The following is a 24504-nucleotide window of genomic DNA, read 5'->3' on the forward strand; positions in this document are numbered from 1 at the left end:
TTACCCTTCCCCTTGTGCTCTGCCCCTCCTGGCCTGGCGATCAGGGCTCTGTTCCATAACCATCTGGCTCTAACTAACCCCAGCCTGGCCACACCATCATCTACTCACATCAGATGGGTCCTGCCTGCTTGTATTTCAGAGTGCTTTCTGTGTTAGTGTGTGTCTGTCAGTTATGTGTTAGTGATTGCGTGTGTTCACCATAACGATCACCAACTCTGGTGCCCTGCATGTCTCTTCATCAGTGTCACAGTAAGTCTCCGTAACAGCGTTTCAATCTGTCTCGTCTCACCTCTTGTCCTTGTCTTCGTGTGAGTCCAGCAGACTCCGGGCAGACAGCTGCTTGTTGCCCCAGTGCAGCATCTTGCTATATGGCTCGCTGTTGACCGACAGATCTATATTCTCCAGGTGCCCAACCCCAGAGTCACTGTGCAGGGGGTACGCTATGAGACACAGGTTGCCCTCCTCATCCTCTTCAAAACCCACAGATACCACACCTGAGAGAGAGAGAGAGAGGGGAAAGGAAGAAGACAAACTCGTAAGATATCAACCTCATAGAAACAGCAATGGTTCTTTTGACTGTCTCTGGATGAAACACTATTTTCATTTCTCAGCAGCAAACAAGGAACTGCGAAGTATTTGGAGTCTTACCCCCAACTATTTTTGCTCTCCAGCATTTTTTTAAAAACATTTTTTTACTTACAGAGCCTCTGCCCTGGCTTCTCTCAACCTGATCAAAGGATCTGGACAAACAACTTTATAACAAACAGAGATACAGATCTCCCAACTCCACAGAGACACAGAGAGAGAAGCAGAGGGTGATATGGGGCATGGAGACAACAAATAGAGGCTGTGACATTATGGAAATCTTGTATATATTTGTGAACATGATGTTGTTGTGTAAACACACACACAGTATATTACCACTCATGCAGAAAAGGAAAGTCACTGAAACAGAAACCACACAAGGCTCAAGCAGATGCAGTTAAAAATCGGATTTATTTGAAGTGATTTGAGCTGGTTTCTCCAACCATTATAGCAGTAATATTATTACACAGTAAATAAATCAAACATCTTAAAACACACTGTCACCAACACAAGAGTACCAAAAACCACAAATCATGTAAACCTATGCATATTGCCTTACAACAAGTTGTACAGTGAGAGAACAGCACAGCAACATACATAGTGTCTGTAGATGGACCAGACGGATGAACTCAAAGCCTATTTCAATCCCTCAGTCACTCTGACGTCATTCTGCCCATCCCTCATTAGACATCCCCCACCCGGCCCCATTCAAAACCCCCCCAACTCCCTCACCCAGCCACCCAATCTCTCTGTGGGGATGATTCCCCTCTGGGGGTGGGATGCATAGAACACAACAGCTGCAAATTGACATGGAAGGGTACAGTAGCGCAAATCGAAAACAGTTGAAGATGAAAAAGTGAGATAAAGTCTAGGATTCATTGGCTCCTATAGGATCAGAACACATTTTGTGGTGTGAGTATATGAGATCCAAAGCAACTGAGTATCAAGCCACAGCCTTGTTTTAGAATATTTAAAAGGAGGTAGAAAGCCCCTGGTTTACACACACAGGTTTACCTTTCACTTGTCTGTCAGGTACTAAAGACAAACAGCTGCAGTGACCCGTAGTGTTAGATAACCCACTGTTAAAGGGCTAAACAGCGGAGGGGAGACGCAGCACTGGTGGTAAACAGTGAGAGTTAACAAGATATGGTGGACGTTAGGACCCTGCCTTCTGAACCTCAAGACTTAGATACTGATGTCATTGTATGATGGATTTAACCCTCTCCTTGCTGAATTATTTCTGAAAATGTTAGAAAGAATTTCTCTCTGTGTGCGCACACACACTAAACCGGTCTTCATGCGTACTATACTGCATTCTACCTGCTCTGCATGCTCTCTGGGCAGAGAAACACATCTCCTACCTGTCTGTGACTTACCTCCAATGCTTCTACACACAGGACAGCACACCCTGGTGGTGCTCCACTGCTACAGCGCCCTCCTGTGGCCAGATCCAACAGCACCGCCTACCGCACAGCATCCTGGCTGGCTGCAAAGTCCTAACCTGGGCCTTAGAGAATTGACAGAACCCACCTGATCCATCTGTGAAGGGACACCGTTCGACTCCCTAAAAACACCCTACACCATAAAACCATGCACTAACATGGACCGTGAACAAGGAAAAGTGCATAGAAAAAAATGCAAGCACCTGCAATAATAAGCTAACCTATTTTCCAATCACATTCCATACCAATCAGGAAATAGCGAGAGTGGGAATGGGATATGGTCAAAAGAGACAGACAGCCCAGTCACACACAGTAGATGGCAGTGGAAGTGTGGTAGAGGTTAGGGGGTACAGTCTTACCTCGGTACTGGGGGGTGAACTTCCTCATGGCGCTGGGTAGGCTCTTGTAGAACTGGTGCTCTTGGGGGATGAGGGGCTTGCAAATGGTCTGCTCTCCAAAACGCAGCACGCAGCAGTGGCCCCCCACCTGGTGCATGAAGGGCTCAAGCGGGACTCCTTTCTCCAGATAGTGTTGTAGCTGATGCTGCGTTTGCTGCTGCTTGGCCTGCATGGTCTGAGCCTCCACGGCCGGACTCATTCTCCACTGACCCTGATCCGGAGCACAGTGACGCCACGCACATTAGCCTCCCTCCTCAGGGACACTGCGCAGCAGGGCTGTCGGACGACCACCCACGCAGACTCTGTTGATGTTTATTTTGATCCCTCCTTTCCTGATCTCTCCTCTGTGCAGGAGGATTCTGCAAGACGAAAACAAAGAGTGACTGGAAGGAGGAAGAGAGAGAGAAAGAGAAATATCAGCTCAGCGTTGGTCAATCTTAAATCCCGTTTTTCCTCCTGGCCTTAGAAAGTAGGCAGAGAGGTGTAGGAACAGCACGTCCTTTGTGTCCTGAGGTTGAAAATGAAGGTCTGTTCTGCAGAGTGTGGTCTGAGTGAGACACAGCCTGACTGAAAGTCTCGCCTGCTGCCCACTGAAACCCTTCTGACACTGACAGCCTGCGCTCGCTCGGACTGGTAAAAAACTCACAAGCACAAAAACAGACCCGCCCACTCAGCCCACTTCCACCAATCACAAGCAAGTTGTTGGGTGGTACCCATTGAGGGAAGAGAGCAAGCAAACAAAGAGGGATGGAAGGGGATTGGGGGAGGGGAGAGAGAAAAAAGGAAAGAAGCAGAGAGAGGGGGGAGGGATGAAGGCAGAGCTGAACTCCGCTGTATGACAGAAGCCTTTTAACAACCTCACTCAACAAGCTGCATTTTCTCATTCAGACCAACGGCTGAGAGGGTGAGACTGGTGGTCAAATAATGCCGACCCAGTGCCCACATACAGTCTAGCACCACATACAGCCATTTGACATTTGCAAAGACAGTCAAATATGTCACAAACACACTGGTAAACACAGTAACAAATGGTTTGCATTATGACAAATAACATTGAGCCACATAATGTTGATTATAGAACAAACAGCAGTCTGGTACAAATAATGGTGTCAGTTAAGGTAAGGGTAGTCTCAAGGGCAACATAAAACATAATAAAACAGTGTTTGTTGTCTTCCAGATTCCTCTGACGATAAACTGCCAACATTGCCTATAACTACTAGCTAGGCAAAACATGCTGACTGGGAGCAGGGCCCTGTACAGCAGAAAGAGTCAGTGAATAGCGAGAGAACAGGGAGTGATTGTGTTTCCTGAGCTGCAGGGTGGACACTAATCCTTCCCTTCGTGGTAGCCTAGGCTAATCTGTTTCAAGAAGGGAGAACATACCAACTCCTCATTCACAGAATTGCCAGTCACAACAGGACAGGCATTCCATGGAAAAGGACCCATGAGCACCAACATGTGAAGTTCATTGGAGCATACCAAATTGCGTGTCAAATGAAAGCTAAGAGTCTATATTTTTGTGAAATTAAGTCATAGAAGTATCAAGTAATGGTAGACCTAGCAATGAGTTAAAATTACTATATCCATTTTGTTTATGAATGATTAATTCAAACTCTTACCAAAAAATATATTAAAGGGAATTACTGCAACTGAATTGGATACAATGGGAAATCATAATAGTCAAACCACAGTTGGGTCTTCTACAGTTCTCCCTCTTTCATACTGTTATGTTCAGCAACCCCTCCCCCTCTCCGTCTGTCTCTCTCTCCAGTTAAATGTCACCTCTCCCAGCTCTTACAGACACCTAACCATGAGTCCCCTCTCTTTCCATTTACTGTGAGCATCAGCACCGACCGACACCGACCGACACCGACGTCCAAAAGTAGTTGAAAGTTGGTCAGTCCACCATGGCCTTGATGTTAACGTCCACAGACGGACCAAATCTGAACCTATCATAGATGTATGTTTCACAAGTTTGGATAGCACAGTGCAGTACAGTGAGTAGAGCACAATAGAGTAGTCTTATACAATGCAGCAGTACAGTACATTGTAATGTTAACATCAAGCCATTGTAATGTACTGTACTGCCATGTACACCACTGTTCTGTATTGTACTCTGCTATGCTGCACTGTGATGACCAAACTTGTGAAACATGAGGAGAATGACAAACATAATTATGCTTTTCTGTGTAGTACAGACCAGGGACCCACGATGTAATCGCATTACCATAATTCTGTTACAAGGTGTAAATCCACTTCACTTACTGTAGTTCAATAACCAAAATAGATGTTTTCTAAGCTAAGGTGCCACGTCATAGCTGACTTCCCAGTCTTTCAGCAGACATTTCAATCTTCATTCGGAGCAGATATTTAACAGAGTTTTTGGTCACATAAAAACCTGAATAAGATTTTATTGTAATTCCATTAAAGTTCTTCCACTAAATGAGTTTTTGTAAAATTTTCTGTGGAAATTGTTAAAAGCAGTGAGACTGTGCATAAAGTTGCATGGTTTGTTCAACTTTGGAAAAAATGGTTTTGTTTGGCATACATTTTAAAAGTGAAAACGTGTCAAAGTGTAATTCTGTTACCGTGGAATTGCCAGTAGGGTGTGTGTGCCCGCGTGCCTGGCCCAGTAGCAGAGGAGGGGATAGACACTGGCTGGTTCTCCTCAGATCACAGGCAGTAGCAGCAATCCCCACAGTAATATCTCTAATCCAGCATCCTGGAAAACTACAGGGAAGAAATGGGGGAAATGGAAAAAAAACAGGAACTAAAACACACAGACAAACACAGGTTGACAGCACAAGGCACAAAGGGACTGTCAGGTAGGCAACACACAACCACATTATACAACACTAAAGAAGCAATACACTGACACTGCTCTGGCTTTGTCGCTTGACCAATCATCTCTGACCTGAACATTGGTCAATATCCATGCCAACGGTAGCCTATTGCCAGCAGACATGCTGACTTTGGCCTAGACTTTGCAGACACTTGCAAGACTTTAGGGAGGGGCACAAGAATGTCAGAGAGAGCGAGAGAGAGAGCGTGAGAGAGATGCTAGTGGACTTGCTGAAGAGCAGTAGCGCGGCATGGGGCCGTTAGTGAGGTAGATTGTTTAATGCCCTGAGTGTTCCTGTCGTGTGTTCCAGAGAGACAAAGACACAGCGATCTGCTGACAATAGGAGCACAGAGCTCAGGGAAGTGGTCCTTTTCACCTCCACACAGTCTCCATAGAACACACACACACACACACACATCACACACACACACACACACACACACACACACACACACACACACACACACACAGCCCCAAATGACACGTCTTGCCAATAATGTCTGACCTACTGGCAAATAACATTCTCACTCCAATGGTCATTGCCAGCACTGCAGACATGTTGACTTTGGCCTGAACTTTGAAGAGACTTGCAAGACTTTAAGGGAGGGGCACAACAATGGACTCAATGGTTTTTGAGGGAAATATCCTCAGGAGACCCCAAAATGGATTAGAAGCCTCCAGCCCACAGAGCTAGACAGGATCAGGATGACATTCTACCCTATGGAGCTGTGACTGACTGACATGCTGAAGTAGTTGTGGATGTCCTATCAAACTAATGGTATGGAGGTACAAATAAGTTGACAAAAACATCTGTCTACAGCCCTCAAACGCATATCTGGACCTCGAAGCCAGTTCCACTGCATTTTTTTTTTTTTTTTTAATCAGGGACTGATTTAGACCTGGGACACCAAGTGGGTGAAATGAATTACCAGGTAGAACAGAAAACCTGCAGGCTCCGGACCTCGTAGGGTAAGAGTTGAATACTCCTGGTCTACAGTGACACTGAGAGTCTGACAGGTCTGCTGTTCAGCTGGGGTTGTCACCATGCTAGTTTCTCACGGCTGCATGAGGAACGACAGAGGTCGGGTTGTGGTGGAATGTCAGAGAGCCTCGGACAGAATGTCTTAGAGTATGGTGGTGGGCACATTGTGGTGCTGGAGTGCTCATAGGGGGCAGGAGGTGGGCAAGGTTAGTTTCATACTAACATGAGGCCAGGGGTACTGGCACGTTGGGCAGAGCAGAACAGAGGAGTAACTGGAGTGGTGCTAATATGTAGGTGCTGAGTGACTTCAGACAGAAGGGAGGAACTACTGTAGTGAACCCAGAGAGCAGCCTGGGGCTATGAAGGGACACATGGACAAAGGCTGTAGCTCGTAAACAAGCAAGCTAGCACTGTAGGCAGAACTGAGCTTAACTCCAAAACATCCTGGATTTGTAAAGCTACTTCTAGGAATGTGTAAGGCCTATATTTTAAGTGCTTTAGAACATACAGTGCATTCGGAAAGTATTCAGACCCCTTGACTTTTGTTTTTAATGATACAGCCTTATTCTAAAAATATATATTTTTATTTCCCCCCCCTCCTCAATCTACACACAATACCCCATAATGACAAAGCAAATAAAAGGTTTAGAAATTTTGGCTAATTGATTAAAAATTAAACAAACTTAAAAATATTACATTTACATAAGTATTCAGACCCTTCACTCAGTACTTTGTAGAATCACCTTTGGCATTGATTACAGCCTAGAGTCTTCTTGGGAATGACGCTACAAGCTTGGTACACCTGCATTTGGGGAGTTTCTCCCATTCTTCTCTGCAGATCCTCTCCATCTCTGTCAGGTTGGATGGGGAGCATCGCTGCACAGCTATTTTCAGGTCTCTCCAGAGATGTTCAATCGGGTTCAAGTCCAGGCTCTTGCTGGGCCACTCAAGGACGTGTCCTGAAGCCATCCTGCATTGTCTTGGCTGTTTGCTAAGGGTCGTTGTCCTGTTGGAAGGTGAACCTTCAGAGCGCTCCGACTGGGGTGGAGCAGGTTTTCATCAAGGATCTCTCTGTACTTTGCTCGTTCATCTTTCCCTCAATTCTGACTAGTCTCCCAGTCCCTGTCACTAAAAAACATCCCCACAGCATGATGCTTCCACCACCATGCTTCACTGTAGGGATGGTGCCAGGTTTCCTCCAGATGTGACGCTTGGCATTAAGGCCAAAGAGTTCAATCTTGGTTTCATCAGACCAGAGAACCTTGTTTTTCATGGTCTGAGTCCTTTAGGTGCCTTTTGGCAAACTCCAAGCAGGGTGTGATGTGACTTTTACTGAGGAATGGCTTCCATCTGGCCACTACCATAAAGGCCTGATTGGTGGAGTGCTGCAGAGATGGTTGTCTTTCTGGAAGGTTCTTCCATCTCCATAGAGGAACTCACCTCCCTGACCAAGGACCTTCTCCCCCGAGAAGGGCAGCCAGCTCTAGGAAGAGTCTCTGTGGATCCAAACTTCTATTTAATAATGATGGGGACCTTCAATGCCGCAGAAATGTTTTGGTACCCTTCCCCAGATCTGTGCCTCGACACAATCCTGTCTCAGAGCTTTACAGACAATTCCTTCAACCTCATGGCTTGGATCTTGCTCTGACAAGTTCCGTCAACTGTGGGACCTTATATAGACAGGTGTGCAGTGTGCCTTTCCAAATCGTGTTCAAATCAATTGAATTTATTTTTAATATATTTGCAAACATTCCTAAAAACCTGTTTTTGCTTTGTCATTATGGGGTATTGTGTGTAGATTCAATTGTTTCCACCCCCCACCTCATAAATCTATATAAGAATAAGGCTGTAACATAACAAAATGTGGAAAAAGCCAAGGGGTCTGAATACTTTCCGAATGCACTGTATTTAGAATGGAATAGATAGGCTACAGGTGTAGTAGGCGTCTTAAGGCAGAAGTAATACCACTGACTGACTGTACACAAGGACAAACGCCACAACACACCTCTGCTGACCTGTCTCCTCCCACTCTTGCTGGGCTGTTTCAGGAAGAAGGCTCAGCTGGCTCACCTCAGTGTCAGCCTATTCCCCAGACGGACAGATGACGGATCAGTCCAGATTACATCAGATCAGTGTGCTGCTGACCAAGTCTTTACAGGTCACCACGTAAGCCCCCTGTAAAATACCAAAGAGCTACCGGCTATTCAGAGACTAATACATAGCTCCCTCCAAACAAACACACATTTAGACACGTAGACAGACATACACACACGCAGACAGACATGCACAGAGTCATGCAGAAACATGCACACAGACTACACTAAATAGGCTCAGAATGCTTTATCACGCACTGTACCAACATTCTCTGCACAAGTTTATAAACACGAACAAGCTACACGCACATGAGAGGTAACAGGTCCATAAATACCAGCATTGACACCAGAGTGCAACGGGTGACATTTGATCACTTCAGCCATCCGGACACAGCTGCATTACCTTGGCTACAGATGTGCCCACAGCCCACACACACCACACACAAATCCTCTAAAACCTATCCATGGCATGCATGAAGGGGGTCACTGACCTTTCTCATTGGCTATGTCAAGTTGCCAATGAGAGATGCCAACCTATTTGACCCACTTCGGAGGGCATCATGCTAAGGCTGCAGGCAAGCAGAAACGTTAATTCTCTTCCTAAATTGACTGACTCTAAATGGAATTTACCCCTCCCTGGATTCCTACAAAACAGCCAAGCCCATCCAAAGCCCCCCTCTTAATGTCTTCTAATCTAAGCCACTGCAGTACGTGAGTCAATCTGTGTCAGAGCTGAGTAATGCCAAACACAGCATCATAACGGCACCCACCCACACACACACGCAGCATCATAACGGCACCCACCCACACACACAGCATCATAACAGCACCCACCCACCCACCCACATACACAGCATCATAACAGCACCCACCCACACACACAGCATCATAACGGTACCCACCCACACCCACACACAGCATCATAACGGCACCCACCCCCACAGCATCATAACGGCACCCACCCCCACAGCATCATAACGGCACCCACACACACAGCATCATAACGGCACCCACCCCCACAGCATCATAACGGCACCCACCCCCACAGCATCATAACGGCACCCACACACACAGCATCATAATGGCACCCACCCCCACAGCATCATAACGGCACCCACCCACACACACTAAGGCTGGGCGATATAATATATAATATATTTTGGCCATATCACAGTACTTAAAAAAAATAAGCTATTTTATGTTTTTTTTTATAATAAAAGTACTACATTTGCTTTATGAGTAGTGCGTGACCCTAGGGTGGCAACACATACATTCTAAGTGATTTCAATGGGTCTTTTGCCATTCTGATTGAACAGTATAAAACAATTCAACCCCCCCAAAAAGTCATATTTTTCATCAATTTCTGCACAATGCAAATAGCTCGGCCCAATTGAGGTAGTATGTACATGAATGTATAGTTAAAGTGACTATGCATATATGATAAACAGAGAGTAGCAGCAGCATAAAAGAGGGGTTGGGGGGGCACACAATGCAAATAGTCCAGGTAGCCATTTGATTACCTGTTCAGGAGTCTTATGGCTTGGGGGTAAAAACTGTTGAGAAGCCTTTTTGTCCTAGACTTGGCACTCCGGTACCGCTTGCCATGCGGTAGTAGAGAGAACAGTCTATGACTGGGGTGGCTGGGGTCTTTGACAATTTTTAGGGCCTTCCTCTGACGCCGCCTGGTGTAGAGGTCCTGGATGGCAGGCAGCTTAGCCCCAGTGATGTACTGGGCCGTATGCGCCACCCTCTGTAGTGCCTTGCGGTCAGAGGCTGAGCAATTGCCGTACCAGGCAGTGATGCAACCAGTCAGGATGTTCTTGATGTTGCAGCTGTAGAACCTTTTGATGATCTCAGGACCCATGCCAAATCTTTTTAGTTTCCTGAGGGCGAATAGGCTTTGTCGTGCCATCTTCACGACTGTCTTGGTGTGTTTGGACCATTCTAGTTTGTTGTTGATCTGGACACCAAGGAACTTGAAGCCCTCAACCTGCTCCACTGCAGCCCCGTCGATGATAATGGGGGCGTGCTCGGTCCTCCTTTTTTTGTAGTCCACAATCATCTCCTTAGTCTTGGTTACGTTGAGGGATAGGTTGTTATTCTGGCACCACCCGGCCAGGTCTCTGACTTCCTCCCTATAGGCTGTCTCGTCATTGTCGGTGATCTGGTCTACCACTGTTGTGTCGTCTGCAAACTTAATGGTGTTGGAGTCGTGCCTGGCCATGCAATCGTGGGTGAACAGGGAGTACAGCAGGGGACTAAGCACGCACCCCTGGGGAGCTCCAGTGTTGAGGATCAGCGTGGCAGATGTGTTGCTACCTATCCTCACCGTCTGGGGGCGACCTGTCAGGAAGTCCAGGATCCAGTTGCAGAGGGAGGTCTTTAGTCCCAGGATCCTTAGCTTAGTGATGAGCTTTGAGGGTACTATGGTGTTGAATGCTGAGCTGTAGTCAATGAATAGCATTCTCACATAACTATTCCTTTTGTCCAGGTGAGAAAGGGCAGTGTGGAGTGCAATAGAGATTGCATCATCTGTGGATCTGTTTGGGTGGTATGCAAATTGGACTGGGTCTAGGGTTTCTGGGATAATGGTGTTGATTTGAGACATTACCAGCCTTTCAAAGCACTTCATGGCTACGGACGTGAGTGCTACGGGTCGGTAGTCATTTAGGCAGGTTGCCTTTGTGTTCTCAGGCACAGGGACTATGGTGGTCTGCTTGAAACATGTTGCTATTACAGACTTAAATCAGGGACATGTTGAAAATGTCAGTGAAGACACCTGCCAGTTGGTCAGCACATGCCCGGAGCACCCATCCTGGTAATCCGTTTGGCCCCACAGCCTTGTGTATGTTGACCTGTTTAAAAAGGTCTTACTCACGTCAGCTACGGAGAGCGTGTTCACACAGTCGTCCGGAACAGCTGATGCTCTCATCCATGCCTCAGTGTTGCTTGCCTCGACGCGAGCATAGAAGTGATTTAGCTCGTCTGGTAGGCTCGTGTCACTGGGCAGCTCGTGGCTGTGCTTCCCTTTGTAGTCTGTAATAGTTTGCAAGCCCTGACACATAAGACAAGCGTCGGAGCCGGTGTAGTATGATTCAATCTTAGCCCTGTATTGACGCTTTTCTTGTTTGATGGTTCGTCGCAGGGCATAGCAGGATTTCTTATAAACTTCTTGTAAACTTCCGGGTTAGAGTCTGCACCTTGAAAGCGGCAGCTCTACCCTTTAGCTCAGTGCGAATGTTGCCTGTAATCCATGGCTTCTGGTTGGGGTATGTACGTAGAGTCACTATGGGGACGACATCCTCGATGCACTTATTGATAAAGCCAGTGACTGATGTGGTGCACTCCTCAATGCCATCGGAAGAATCCCGGAACATTCCAGTCTGTGATAGCAAAACAGTCCTGTAGTTTAGCATCTGCCTCATCTGACCACTTTTTTATAGTGCTTTATGGTGCTTCCTGCTTTAAAGTTTGCTTGTAAGCAGGAATCCGGAGGCTAGAGTTGTGGTCGGATTTACCAAATGGAGGGCGAGGGAGAGCTTTGTAGAGCTTTAGTGCCAGCATCTGTCTGTGGTGGTAAATAAACAGCCACGAAAAGTATAGCTGAAAACCCTCTAGGCAAGTAGTGTGGCCTGCAATTTATCACAATATACTCTACTTCAGGCGAGCAAAATCTAGAGACTTCCTTAGATTTCGTGCACCAGCTGTTGTTTACAAATATGTACAGACCGCCACCCGTCTTACCGGAGTGTGCTGTTCTATCTTGCCGGTACAGAGTATATCCAGCTAGCTGAATATCCATGTCGTCATTTAGCCACGATTACGTGAAACATAGGATATTACAGTTTTTGATGTCCCGTTGGTAGGATATTCGTGATCGTACCTCGTCTAATTTATTGTCCAATGATTGCGCGTTGGCGAGTAGTATTGACGGTAACGGCAGCTTTCTCCGGGTCCTGACGAGGCATCCGGCTCTTTGTCCTCTGTACCTGCGCCGCTTCCTCTTGCAAATAACGGTGATGTCGGCCCTGTTGGGCGTTTGGAGAATGTCCTGTGCGTCCTCCTTGTTGTAGAAAAAATCTTAGTCTAATCCGAGGTGAGTGATCGCTGTCCTGATATCCTGTAGGTTCATGCAGGTGTCCTGTAGGTTCATGCTCTACAACATTCGCAGAGTACGACCCTGCCTCACACAGGAAGCGGCGCAGGTCCTATTCCAGGCACTTGTCATCTCCCGTCTGGATTACTGCAACTCGCTGTTGGCTGGGCTCCCTGCCTGTGCCATTAAACCCCTACAACTCATCCAGAATGCCGCAGCCCGTCTGGTGTTCAACCTTCCCAAGTTCTCTCACGTCACCCCGCTCCTCCGCTCTCTCCACTGGCTTCCTGTTGAAGCTCGCATCCGCTACAAGACCATGGTGCTTGCCTACGGAGCTGTGAGGGGAACGGCACCTCCGTACCTTCAGGCTCTGATCAGGCCCTACACCCAAACAAGGGCACTGCGTTCATCCACCTCTGGCCTGCTCGCCTTCCTACCTCTGAGGAAGCACAGTTCCCGCTCAGCCCAGTCAAAACTGTTCGCTGCTCTGGCACCCCAATGGTGGAACAAGCTCCCTCACGACGCCAGGACAGCGGAGTCAATCACCACCTTCCGGAGACACCTGAAACCCCACCTCTTTAAGGAATACCTAGGATAGGATAAAGTAATCCTTCTAACCCCCCCTTAAAAGATTTAGATGCACTATTGTAAAGTGGTTGTTCCACTGGATATCATAAGGTGAATCCACCAATTTGTAAGTCGCTCTGGATAAGAGCGTCTGCTAAATGACTAAAATGTAAATGTAAATATCCAGAAGCTCTTTTTTGCCGTACGATACGGTGGCAGAAACATGTACAAAATAAGTTACAAATAACACGAAAAAAAACCCCCACATAATAGCACAATTGGTTGGGCGCCTGTAAAACTGCTGCCATTTCTTTCGGCGCCATTTTAAAGAGAGTTATCAGCCTCAGAAATTGCAGCTCAAATAAATTATTCAGAGTTCAAGTAACAGACAACATCAACTGTTCAGAGGAGACTGTGTGAGTCAGGCCTTCATGGTCAAATTGCTACAAAGAAACCACTACTAAAGAACACCAATAAGAAGACGAGACTTGCTTGGGCCAAGAAACACGAGCAATGGACATTAGACCGGTGGAAATCTGTTCATTGGTCTGATTTTCCAAATTTGAGATTTTTGTGAGGTGCAGAGTAGGTTGAACGGGTGATCTCTGGATGTGTGGTTCCCACTGTGAAGCATGGAGGTGCGATGGTGCTTTGCTGGTGAGACTGTCAGTGATTTATTTAGAATTCAAGGCACACTTAACCAGCATGGCTACCACAGCGATACGCCATCCCATCTGGTTTGCACTTAGTGGGACTATCATTTGTTTTTCAACAGGACAATGACCCAACACCTCCAGGCTGTGTAAGGGCAATTTGACCAAGAGGGAGAGTGATGGAGTGCTGCATCAGATGACTTGGCCTCCACAATCACCCAACCTCAACCCAATTGGGATGAGTTGGACCGCAGAGTGAAGGAAAAGCAGCCAACAAGTGCTTAGCATATGTGGGAACTCCTTCAAGACTGTTGGAAAAGCATTCCATGTGAAGCTAGTTGAGAGAATGCCAAGAATGTCCAAAGCTGTCATCAAGGCAAAGGGAGGTATTTAAAGAATCTCAAATATACTTTGATTTGTTTGACACTTTTTTGGTTACTACATGATTCCATGTGTTATTTCATAGTTTTGATGTCTTCACTATTATCCTACAATATAAAAAAATAGAAAAACATTTTTATTTTTTTTAACACAGGAATGAGTAGGTGTCCACTCTTGACTGGTACTGCATTTTCTCCATATCGCCCAGCCCTAGTTCCCACCCTGACTTCATATCCTGCCGGTAACCAGGATAGCAGAATTGCATCACTGGCCCCAGTTAAGGCTGTCTGGACTGGAGGACACACCCCTCATTGTTTGAGTCTTTGAAAGCAGTCTTTGGAACAAAATGTAATAAATATATTTGCTTTGAAAATAATCTAATTTTGTAATGCAGTGCGCTTCTCCTCAAGTACGTTGTTTCAATTTGCTGAGAGTTTAAATATTTGTTATTAAAAGGACAGCACCTGAACACACTGATCAGTGGTGCAAGGGTTTGCGCGACAGAGCCTCTTTCCACTAGTTTAGCCATTGCCCCCTGCTGCTAGGGGTAAACGGATGTTGGCTCCACCCCACTCCTCAGTGTTCAGTCAGTGTCCAAGAACCCAGAAAGCAGCATCTGTTCATAAACAGGGCAAGGTTACAGGGATCTAGCATACCTGTAGTGGGTGTATGATTTGTTTATGTTTGAATGTTGTGTCAAGCCATTTCCATACAGTGGCCAGGGATGCGCAGCCTCATAGCATCTTTGCAATGGAAATGAAGGCCTTAACCACAACATAGCCTGAGCCAGCAGGTCAATAGGGTCTTCTTCTGTGGAGAGGCATCTCTCTCCTGTCAACTTGACTCCCAGGGCTCTACAGTGCGACCATTTTACTCCCATATGCACCTAAATATTTTGCTGTATGACCTGGTATTTTAAGAAAAATATTAAGGATTCTAGCTTTATTACCCTTAAATATTTTTCGCTGTGCTCCTAAATATGTGTTCACCTACATTTTTCAAAATGTGCTCCTTGTCGAAAAGGTCAGCATAGAGCCCTGACACCACGGCATACATGGGTTAGCTGACAACATCACGAAAACGATTTGCACACTTCAATGTGGCATAAGTCGGTTGTGATTCTGGATGACTAGATAGATAGCAACAATGACAAGAAACTACCTAACTTTAAGTGGCTCATTTCAGCTAGTTTCATCTTGTTCTTGATACCACGTCTTGAGGTGTTTTGACTGATTTTATGTCAATGCTAATATGGCAAAAATTCACAAACTAGCTAACCAACAACTATAATGATGCATTTGAGAGACAAGTGCTCAATGTATTTATGTTTTTAATAAACAAACATTGGAGGCTAAATATATTTCACATGTTGACAACAATCTAAGACAACTCTGTTTTTCCCCAGTTGCGCACATGTCCGTGTTGTTGCTAAGCAACCAACCCTTCTGTAGGTTCGATGTGTCAAGTTGGTGTGTGTGCACCAGCCTTCCTGAGATTTCCACACCCAGAGATCTCATCTCACCACACGTGAGGTGAGAGGATGGGTGTACACATGCCTTATGGCTCATCAACACTAAATATAACCGCTCTCTCACACACACACACACCTCTCGCCCTAAATATCAGCAGTCACACACCTTATCACATGCTATTAAAAGCCTGAGCGCTGACAAACACAAAGAAATGCCACCACCACTGACGCAAACATCCCATCCATGCACGTAGCCAAGGATTGGCTCTCCTTAGGACCCATGCACTTCGTTCACGTTGTCCTGCATGCATGTTGTCCTTTGTTCATGACCAGAAAAGGAGAGCCAGTCAGTACAAGTAGCCTATCAACACCGTCCACCTATCTGCTGTGTATCAGACACTAACAGGACTAGAGGCCCAGGTAAACCAAAGGAAAGCAACATGGAGAAGATGGAAAACGATGGGGAGAGGGTTGAAAAGGGAAAATTACTTCTCTGGAGAGAAGGAGAGCAAGAGAGTCTGGACAGGCTGCCTTTGGGCCATTCAAGCTTGGCTTTTAAAGCTCCACTTGGAAATATGATCATATTAAAATAGGAAATATGATCATTGCAGGGTGACTGAGGGCTGGAATCTGCTCTCACCCTGGAAACGCAATACTTAAGTCAAGATCCTGCACAGTGCACCCTCACACACTAAAAACAGCCCAATTGTTGGGAAACAGCATTGGTGGTCTGATGTAGGTGGGTTATTAGGCTGCTGTGGCTTCATGTTGATAATAGGTTTTTGCTTCAGATGCATAGTCATTAGTCAGTGTGTGTTTTTAAAACAAGTGTGGGCAGTGAAGCAGGCTGTTGATAGAAGTTATTTAGGCAGGAGAACAGTGTGTTTTGGTGTCCTGACAAACAATTTGTGCCATGGTTCTGCATTGCAGTGCTTGTGTGAACACTTGAGGGAGAGTGCATGTGTGTCTGGATAGATCACAGAGGTAGCCCTCCCTCGCCTCTGTCTAATGAACCCGCCCAGCCAAAACTCTCCATCTGCATCGCTTGCTGAATCACTATCAGAAAGGAAGAGCAGTGTCTGATGGTTTGAGAGACGGGGTGTCTAGCTGGCTGTTGAGGTGAGCTGGCCAGCCAGTGGATTGGGTGATGGGTGTGATGAAGGCCCCTGAGTGGGTGTTGATGGGGAAACTGGGCCTGGTCCAATGAGCAGGCCACTGAGTCCCACAGCAGACAGAAAGCTGCAGAGCACAGTGGAAAAGTACTGCAGCCTGAGTCACTGAAGAAAGCGTTCTGATGGAGCAAGACACACACACACACACACATATTCAGTAAACAAACCCTATAGCCTACATTCTTACAGGCAGCTAAATAGATGAATACATCCACATACAGACTGAAAATATGTGCAATAACAAACCCTACAAGTAGCCTACTTTACAACAGATTCAGATCAGCTGAGAGATTTGCAATTTGCATAGACATTTTCCATATCTTAAACATAAAAGTAATTTACAATTCAAGGTCTGTGCCAATAAGTGGGGAGCTGGAATATGGTCAGTGTGTGAGTGTGTCAGATTGATGATGAGAGAGTAAATAGTAGCCCTAGTCATTTTTACCTTCTCTCCACCATTATCACCACTCCCTCTCAATACAATTCCTCTGTCCCCATCGACCCCTTAAAGCTGCAATATCTAACTTTTTGGGTAACTTAACCAAATTCACATAGAAATGTTAGTTATAGATCAGTCATTCTCATTGAAATCAAGTCTAAGAAGCGGTAGATCTGTTCTATGTGCGCTATTTCTATGCTTCCCGTGCTTAAGTTTTGTTTTTTGCGTCTTACTTTCGGTTTTGTACACCAGCTTCAAAACAGGTGAAAATACAATATTTTGGGTTATGGAAAATATATTTCACAGCGGTTTAGATGGTACACTGATTCTCTACACTACTTGCTTGTTTTGTCACAAACTGAAATTAGGAATTATTAGAATTTTAGCAACCAGGAAATAGCAGAGCGATTTCTGTATTGTGCACCTTTTACAATCCCTCAACATCACTACTTTGCACTTCCCTGATTCCACAATCTGTGACTAAACCCCTTTGCAGTCTCAAATCCCTTCATACTCTTCAAGTCCATAATTCTCTGGGTGATGTGCTGCACGTGATCCCCAGCTGAAGAAAACAGGAGGGATCAGCCTGACCCTATCATAGCAAAATAGGACAAGTGGAGAGAGCCAGAGTGGGAGAAAGAGACAGCCATTGTGCCAGAGTATGTTATAATAAACCAGTGAAAATGAGATCCCAGGCTCAATATAAGGCAGTAATCCTTCAACAAAAGTGCATCAGATTCTAATTAGAGCAATAGGGTGCCAGAGAGAGAGAGAAGGGGGTGGAGTAGGGTAAGGTAGGGTGGAGTAGAGGGAGGAATGTAGGCAAGTTGGCACCAGGACAGGATTCTGCCATGGTCTTTCCTACACCTCCTGCATACTCTACCTAACAAAGCAGGTTCCAACGACTCGGCTGTTACTATGGAACGGAGCCACGCTTGTGTACTCTCAAGGACAAATACCAGGGCCTCCCTCCCTCTCACTCAATCTAACCGATTTCCCTGGCATAACAGTCACTTATGGAGCCTTATATAGCACACGTCAGCCTTATATAGCCAACTATGCTTCTTAACAACTAGCGAGTCATTCCGCCTTAAAAAGCACAAGAAAGTGGGATTTTGACACCCACCATCTCAGATTGTTCTGAAATCCTTTCTGTAGTTAAGATTAGCATTCCTGAAACACTATTTTGTTAAAATATAATTACATCTTAGAATTAAGCTAATTGATTCCACCCAAATTGGTCATTTTTATTTATAGGATTCATAGAATCTTCAATAAATATAGTACCCAACATCCGATTTGGACATTCATTTTTCTTAACAATGAGTAAGACATGAGGAATCCAATAAAACGATCAAAAGCCACCCACGGGCCCCTCATGCCAATCCCACCCCAACAACCAGTATTAGTTCTCCATGTTTGACAAGTAGTATGGAGCTGCTGCTTAGAGTATTGTTTCTTTGTAATGTATTCCCTGTAAATCTGGTTGTTATTTTTCCCCTGTTCAGAGAAATTAGCCATCGAAATCACTTGCATTAGTTACCATAAATGAGTGTGAAAGTACCAAGTTTTGCTCACTAGATGCCGCTGCTCCTTCTAATTGCCACCACACCCTTTTATCCATGTTGGAGGTCTCGTTTTTGTTTAAATGGATCACAACATTTTCTTTGCAATGTTGGTTTGAAAACCAATAGCTGTTGCTCATGATGAAAATAGATTGTATGCTCATCCTCACAATTCAAGCCAATCCTCCATGAAAGCAATTCAGTTTGTCATTCTCTTTGGCTTAATGATTGTCCAGGAAACAGACCCTCTATGTCCTTCAAAAAAAGTATGGATTAGTTAGACCATTCCCGTGAACAAGCAAACCATTAGGCTACAGCAGTTCTAATGGTTTCAATGTTATGGTCTCTTCAACAGTAAAAGTCCCAAATACACACTGTATATGTGACATGTTAAATGTCACAAATCATATATATATATATATATATATATGAGAGAGAGAGAGAGAGATGTTTTCTAATAATTGTATTAACAAACATGACTTCCATGCAATGGTTTAGCACAGAAAAAAAATATGTATGAAATGTATGCATTCACTACTGTAAGTCGCTCTGGATAAGAGCGTCTGCTAAATGACTAAAATGTAAAATGTTTATAATTGTATTATTTTTTTTATTAGGGTTAGTCACTAGCCAATTTCTCCATAGGCTTGTAGGGAAATTATTCATATGAGAATTGCACCATATGGATAGCCCTCAGAGAGCTTCCATTTGTTGGACTATTCAAGGAGAGTTGGGTTGATTCATTACATTGCTAAGAGAAGGACAAACTGAATTGCTTTCATGGAGGACTGGCTTGACCACACAATATACTTTAACCATGAGCAAAAGCGATTGGTTTTCTACCCAAAGTTGCAAAGAAAATGTTGACTCATTTAATAAACCTGGAAAATGTATAAAAGGGTGTGGTAGCAGAAACAGTGGCATCTAGTGGCAAAACATGGTACTGTCGCACTGATTTATGGTAAATAATGCAAGCGACTTCAATGGCTAATTTCTCTAACAGAGGAAAACAAACATTACCAGATTCACAGATACAAATATTGAAGAAGCAATACTCCAAGCCGCAGCTCCATATTAACGTGTCAAACATAGAGAACAGATCCTGTATACTGGTTATTGGGGTGGGATTTGCATGGGATGTGGGGGTTCCATGGATGGCTTTTGACCATTTTATTGGATTTCTCATGTCTTACTCAATGGTAGGAAGAAGTTTGGTCCAAATCAGATGTTGGGTACTATAATTTGTTGAATATTATGTGAATCCTGTAAATAAAAAAATAAAAAGGCTAATTCAAATTAAACTTGGATAAGATAAACATTCCTGAAAAATAATTGTCTGTTTCTAACTACAGAAATTATTTCAGAAAAATCAGAGATGGTAGGTGTCATGGCTTGCTGAAATGACATGGAATGACCCTAGGCTAAGCACTACAGGGCAAGACAACAAAAGAGCAGAGGTTAGGATATGATTCATGCACTTAACAAGACACCAACATACATTTTACTTTTTACATTTTAGTCATTTAGCAGACGCTCTTATCCAGAGCGACTTACAGTAGTGAATGCATACATTTCATGCATTTATTTTTTGTACTGGCCCCCCATGGGAATTGAACCCACAACCCTGGCGTTGCACACACCATGCTCTACCAACTGAGCCACAGGGAACATACACTTTACATAACAGTCAGTGTCCAAATTACTGACTGTCTGTGACCTATGAAGGGAATGATGATTGGCAGTTAAAATGTTGGACTATCAGAGGTATGGAGGGAGTTATTGCTTTTCCTGGCAGTGTCACTCCTTGGTTTAGAGTTGATGGTGCACAAATAAAGCCATAGTGTCCCTCCAGAAGGGCTTTAGTCTCCCCAGTCCCCTCCCTCTCAGGGGCAGGGAAACCCCCTCCCATCCTGGCAGAAGACAGAGTGTGTGTGCATAGATAATATCAGATATGGCTCAGTTGTCAGATCTGATTTCATATGATCCACACAGTCCTAGAATAGGCCAGCCTAAAGCGAATACCAAATCTCTCTCTCAATCTGTCCATCACTAGTTTAATCTGTCAGTCAACAAGAGTGTGAAAGATATTAAAGCAGGGGTTCCCAAACTTTTGGCCCCGACCCCATTTTGATTAAATAAATAAAAATGACCTCACAAGTAAAAAAAAACAAAAAAAAAACCCCCAGAAGTTTAATACACACACGGCAGTCTATTACAAATCAGTCTGACAGTACTTTTGACAGAATATGTGCATCATGTGTATTTATTATGGATCCCCAATAGCTGCTGCCAAAGCAGCAGATACTCTTCCTGGGGTCCAGCAAAATGAAGGCAGTTTATACAGTTTTAAAACATTACAATACATTCACAGATTTCACAACACACTGTGTGCCCTCAGGCCCCTACTCCACATCTACAGTACTAAATCCATGTGTATGTATAGTGCGTATGTTATCGTGTGTGTGTATGCATGTGTCTGTGCCAATGTTTGTGTTGCTTCACAGTCCCTGCTGTTCCATGAGGTGTTTTTTTTAAATCTAATTTTACTGCTTGCGTCAGCTACTTGATGTGGAATAGAGTTCCATGTCATTCATTATGTTTTTGTTCCTCCACTGATTTAGCACCTAGTCTTGTCCACTGTGTTCTAATTACGCTTGTGGGCATTGTAGAGGAAAAGAGAAGACACATACTGTATGTGTTCCTGAGAGTCTTCTCTTTCAGTGATGGGTTGATAATATTTTGTAACTTAAATAGTTCACAGGACAGCGCCACATTTGTAGGAAGGTAAATAGAAACCGCTCTGTTTACTACAACCACTTATTTATTTTTCTCACGATCCCCTTTTAAAAATCAGGCGACCCCACATGGGGTTTCGACCCCTAGTTTGGGAAACTCTGCATTAAAGCTAGGCAAAAGAATAATTATAGAATTGGACTAGGCTATATTAAAGTATTAAGGTCATCTGTCTGTGTTTAGAAAGCTTATTAAGGATATGTGACTGAATGTCTCTGATGGCTTAGGCTACATAAATTGGTGTGTGAGCAGAGCCATATTAGGGCAAATGAGTGAATGTGTAAATTTATCCTGTCCTTTCGATGTCTCTGCCATTTTCATCCTGTTGCTACGGGGCTAACCCTTACCCCGCCCCACTCCAAGTGTTTGCCCAACCCACTAAACCCCAGTAATCACAGAGCCAGCGGGACAGGAGTGTGTGAGTGTGTGAGTGTGTGAGTGTGTGTGTGAGTGTGTGAGTGTGTGTGTGAGTGTGTGAGTGAGTGAGCCCAAACTTCAGAGGGATCTCAGATTAACAGGGGCTGAGTGACTCACAGCAGACACTGTGGGTCTGGGAAAGGAGGGTGGAGGGGAGGACCAGGGTCGTGCTAATGGGGTAGGGAATTGTGGCCTCCAGCCAACTCTGCAATCGTCATACGAGAGTGATGCTGACAATGTAAGACGCGTGTTTCTTTCCCTCTCAGCCAAATGACAGACTAGAATAAAAACATTTAAACAGGTGAAATGTCCAGGACCAGAGGTGTCTCAACCTTGACAATGCCTGCAATAATAAAATAGCAAAACATGCCTTTGGTTGAGGGGAGCCAAACCACACTAATCTATGAAGGACAGACATGGCAAGATTAGCCCAGTGGGTGTTTGTTCCATCATGATATAACACATTAATGGCTAGCTATTAAACCTGTCATTTAAGAGGCAGCAAATTCTAATGCAACCAACCAACAACTCATCGGAACATAGCCTAGGCCTGATCATGGTTATAATGGACATCTGCTATTGGGCCTGTTTAAAGCTATTCATTAGGCCAGTTTCTTATAACCTACTGTACGCATCAGAGGAACACTGAAATTTCCATGGGTCTTCTTCCCATCCCAACCTGCCATCACCCCACTATGAGATATGGACAGGTTGTCAGCAGCACTCTCCAACACGCCTTGCCTTGTCAGATTGATTTCGCTGCTATGCAGAACCACAGAGTGGCTAGTTCTTGGAACCCCCCAGGAAGTCTGAGGGAAGGAAGAATGAGGGCAAGACAGGAGGAAGGCAGGGTTCTGAAGGTTGGGTCAGTACCAGGCCAGATGACCAAGGAGGGAGAGGTTCCATCGGCTGGTTATGTAACAACCACCATTTCCACAGAATTGCTGTTCTGTTTTCTGGTAAACATGGCCTGTGTCTATCCATGGTTGTCTCTCTCCAAATATTTGTCATAGAGTTGGCTGAGGTAAGGCATCTCACAGCAGGTTGTCAAATGCCTGTCATTCAGGAGGACACAGGTGGGTGCACAGAGCGCATACACACACTGCAAACACACACGACTTAAAGTGTCCCAACTCAAATTGTACTTCCCCCACCTCACACCTCATCCTTTTGAGATAGTTTGCATTGGACTGGAGCCACATGGACTACTCGGAGAAGCTATGTGCAAAAAGAGCCTTCCTCTCCTGTCTTGACCATCCATCTCCAGTGGAAGGCCAGCATGTCATCAGACCAGCAGCATGGCCTCAATTTCCACACAGTAAATTTACCCCACAGGTGCAGGAACATATCACCACAGTAGCTGGCTAGCTGTAGGGACAGATAGCTCGGGTTAGGGTGAGAAAGGCTTAACGTCACTGCCGGGAGGAGGTCTCTCATTTCTGAGGGATACCCTACATGCCTTACGTAAGGCCTGGAAAAGAACATCATCTAAAGTGAGTAACCCTCAGGGTCAATGGCCTGTGTCATGAAGTTGCCCTCTTTGGACACAGCGAGCACCATCTCCCTCTGTCTCCTACACCCAAGCTGCTGTGGTCAGAGAGGTCGTAAATTCCTGGAGGAGACTATCTCCTCATGGCCACAGTATAGAGAGAGAGTTTTCATAGAGAGAACAAAGGAATTTCTTCCACCTCACAGAACTGGAGGTCCGAACAATATTTATGTTCTGGAGAATGTATAAAAGATCGGTGAAGAATCCAGCTACGAACTGGTGCGTTTGGTACAATTTTGTGAAACTCATGAGAGACAATACGGCTACATTACCATAACGCTGTTTATATAATAGCCTCAGTTATGAGGCTTACATCTAATTGTTGTATAAAATGAATGAATAAGGATGAAGCTATTTGTGAGATGATGGGATGCTATGTAATGATGTTAATGTGAGAGAATTGTATTTCTGTTTAAAGTTTCACTAAGTCATTGGCACGCCCCCAGGGGCACAGACAGGACCTGGCGTCATGAGACAGCCTTTTTCTATGTCCCTAGGTGGGGGTTTTATATCACCAGACCAGCTTACCTCGATAACGAGAGGACCAAGGTTTGAGAGGAGACCAAGCTTTCCTCAATTACGAGATGGCTAAAGGTTGCAGACCATGCACTTCTCTTGCTGAACTTTTAACCATACCACGTGGTTAAACTCTTAGACTATCGATACCGACAGAATTAGAACAAGTCTTTGATATTAATTACTAGTCTGCAGCTAGGAATTCGGTATCACTGAACGCGAAGACCGACAACCGCCGAAACATCTATCCTATAACGACATGAATGAATGTCACTCTGAACTATCCATTCTAACCACGAGAGAGAGAGAGAGAGAGAACAAACTCTCCAACAGAAACAAACTTTTCAACAGAGATCCCAACGACACACTGAGCGTAAATATATATATTGATTGCAATTATTCACGAATGAGTGAGCGTTCAGGTGCAAAGGATTAGCATTTCAATTGTTATAATTATCAACTCTGTTGTGCCTCCTCAGCTGACCCCCCACTCCCCTTTTGTCTAACAAGCCGCCATGCCGGTTTAGCCCACATTCTATCATT

General features: G+C 44.8%; 1 protein-coding gene across 2 annotated transcripts in view; it reads right to left on the minus strand.

The window, feature by feature from the left end:
• The window catches only part of LOC106565807 (inositol hexakisphosphate kinase 2), a 33332-nt gene that overhangs the window by 2902 nt on the left and 5926 nt on the right, over positions 1-24504 (minus strand). The window contains exons 2-4 of one of the 2 annotated variants that reach the window (XM_014133363.2): positions 5014-5155; positions 2387-2784; positions 290-494 (exon numbers count right to left, since the gene is read on the minus strand). In XM_014133363.2, the coding sequence (XP_013988838.1) occupies positions 290-494; positions 2387-2624 (443 nt within the window). In that variant the 5' untranslated portion in view covers positions 2625-2784; positions 5014-5155. Of the gene's footprint in view, positions 1-289; positions 495-2386; positions 2809-5013; positions 5156-24504 lie in introns of both variants that reach the window. The other variant, XM_014133362.2, reaches the window with a different exon arrangement.

Source organism: Salmo salar, chromosome ssa12, assembly GCF_905237065.1.
Source record: "Salmo salar chromosome ssa12, Ssal_v3.1, whole genome shotgun sequence".
Lineage (NCBI taxonomy): Eukaryota > Metazoa > Chordata > Actinopteri > Salmoniformes > Salmonidae > Salmo > Salmo salar.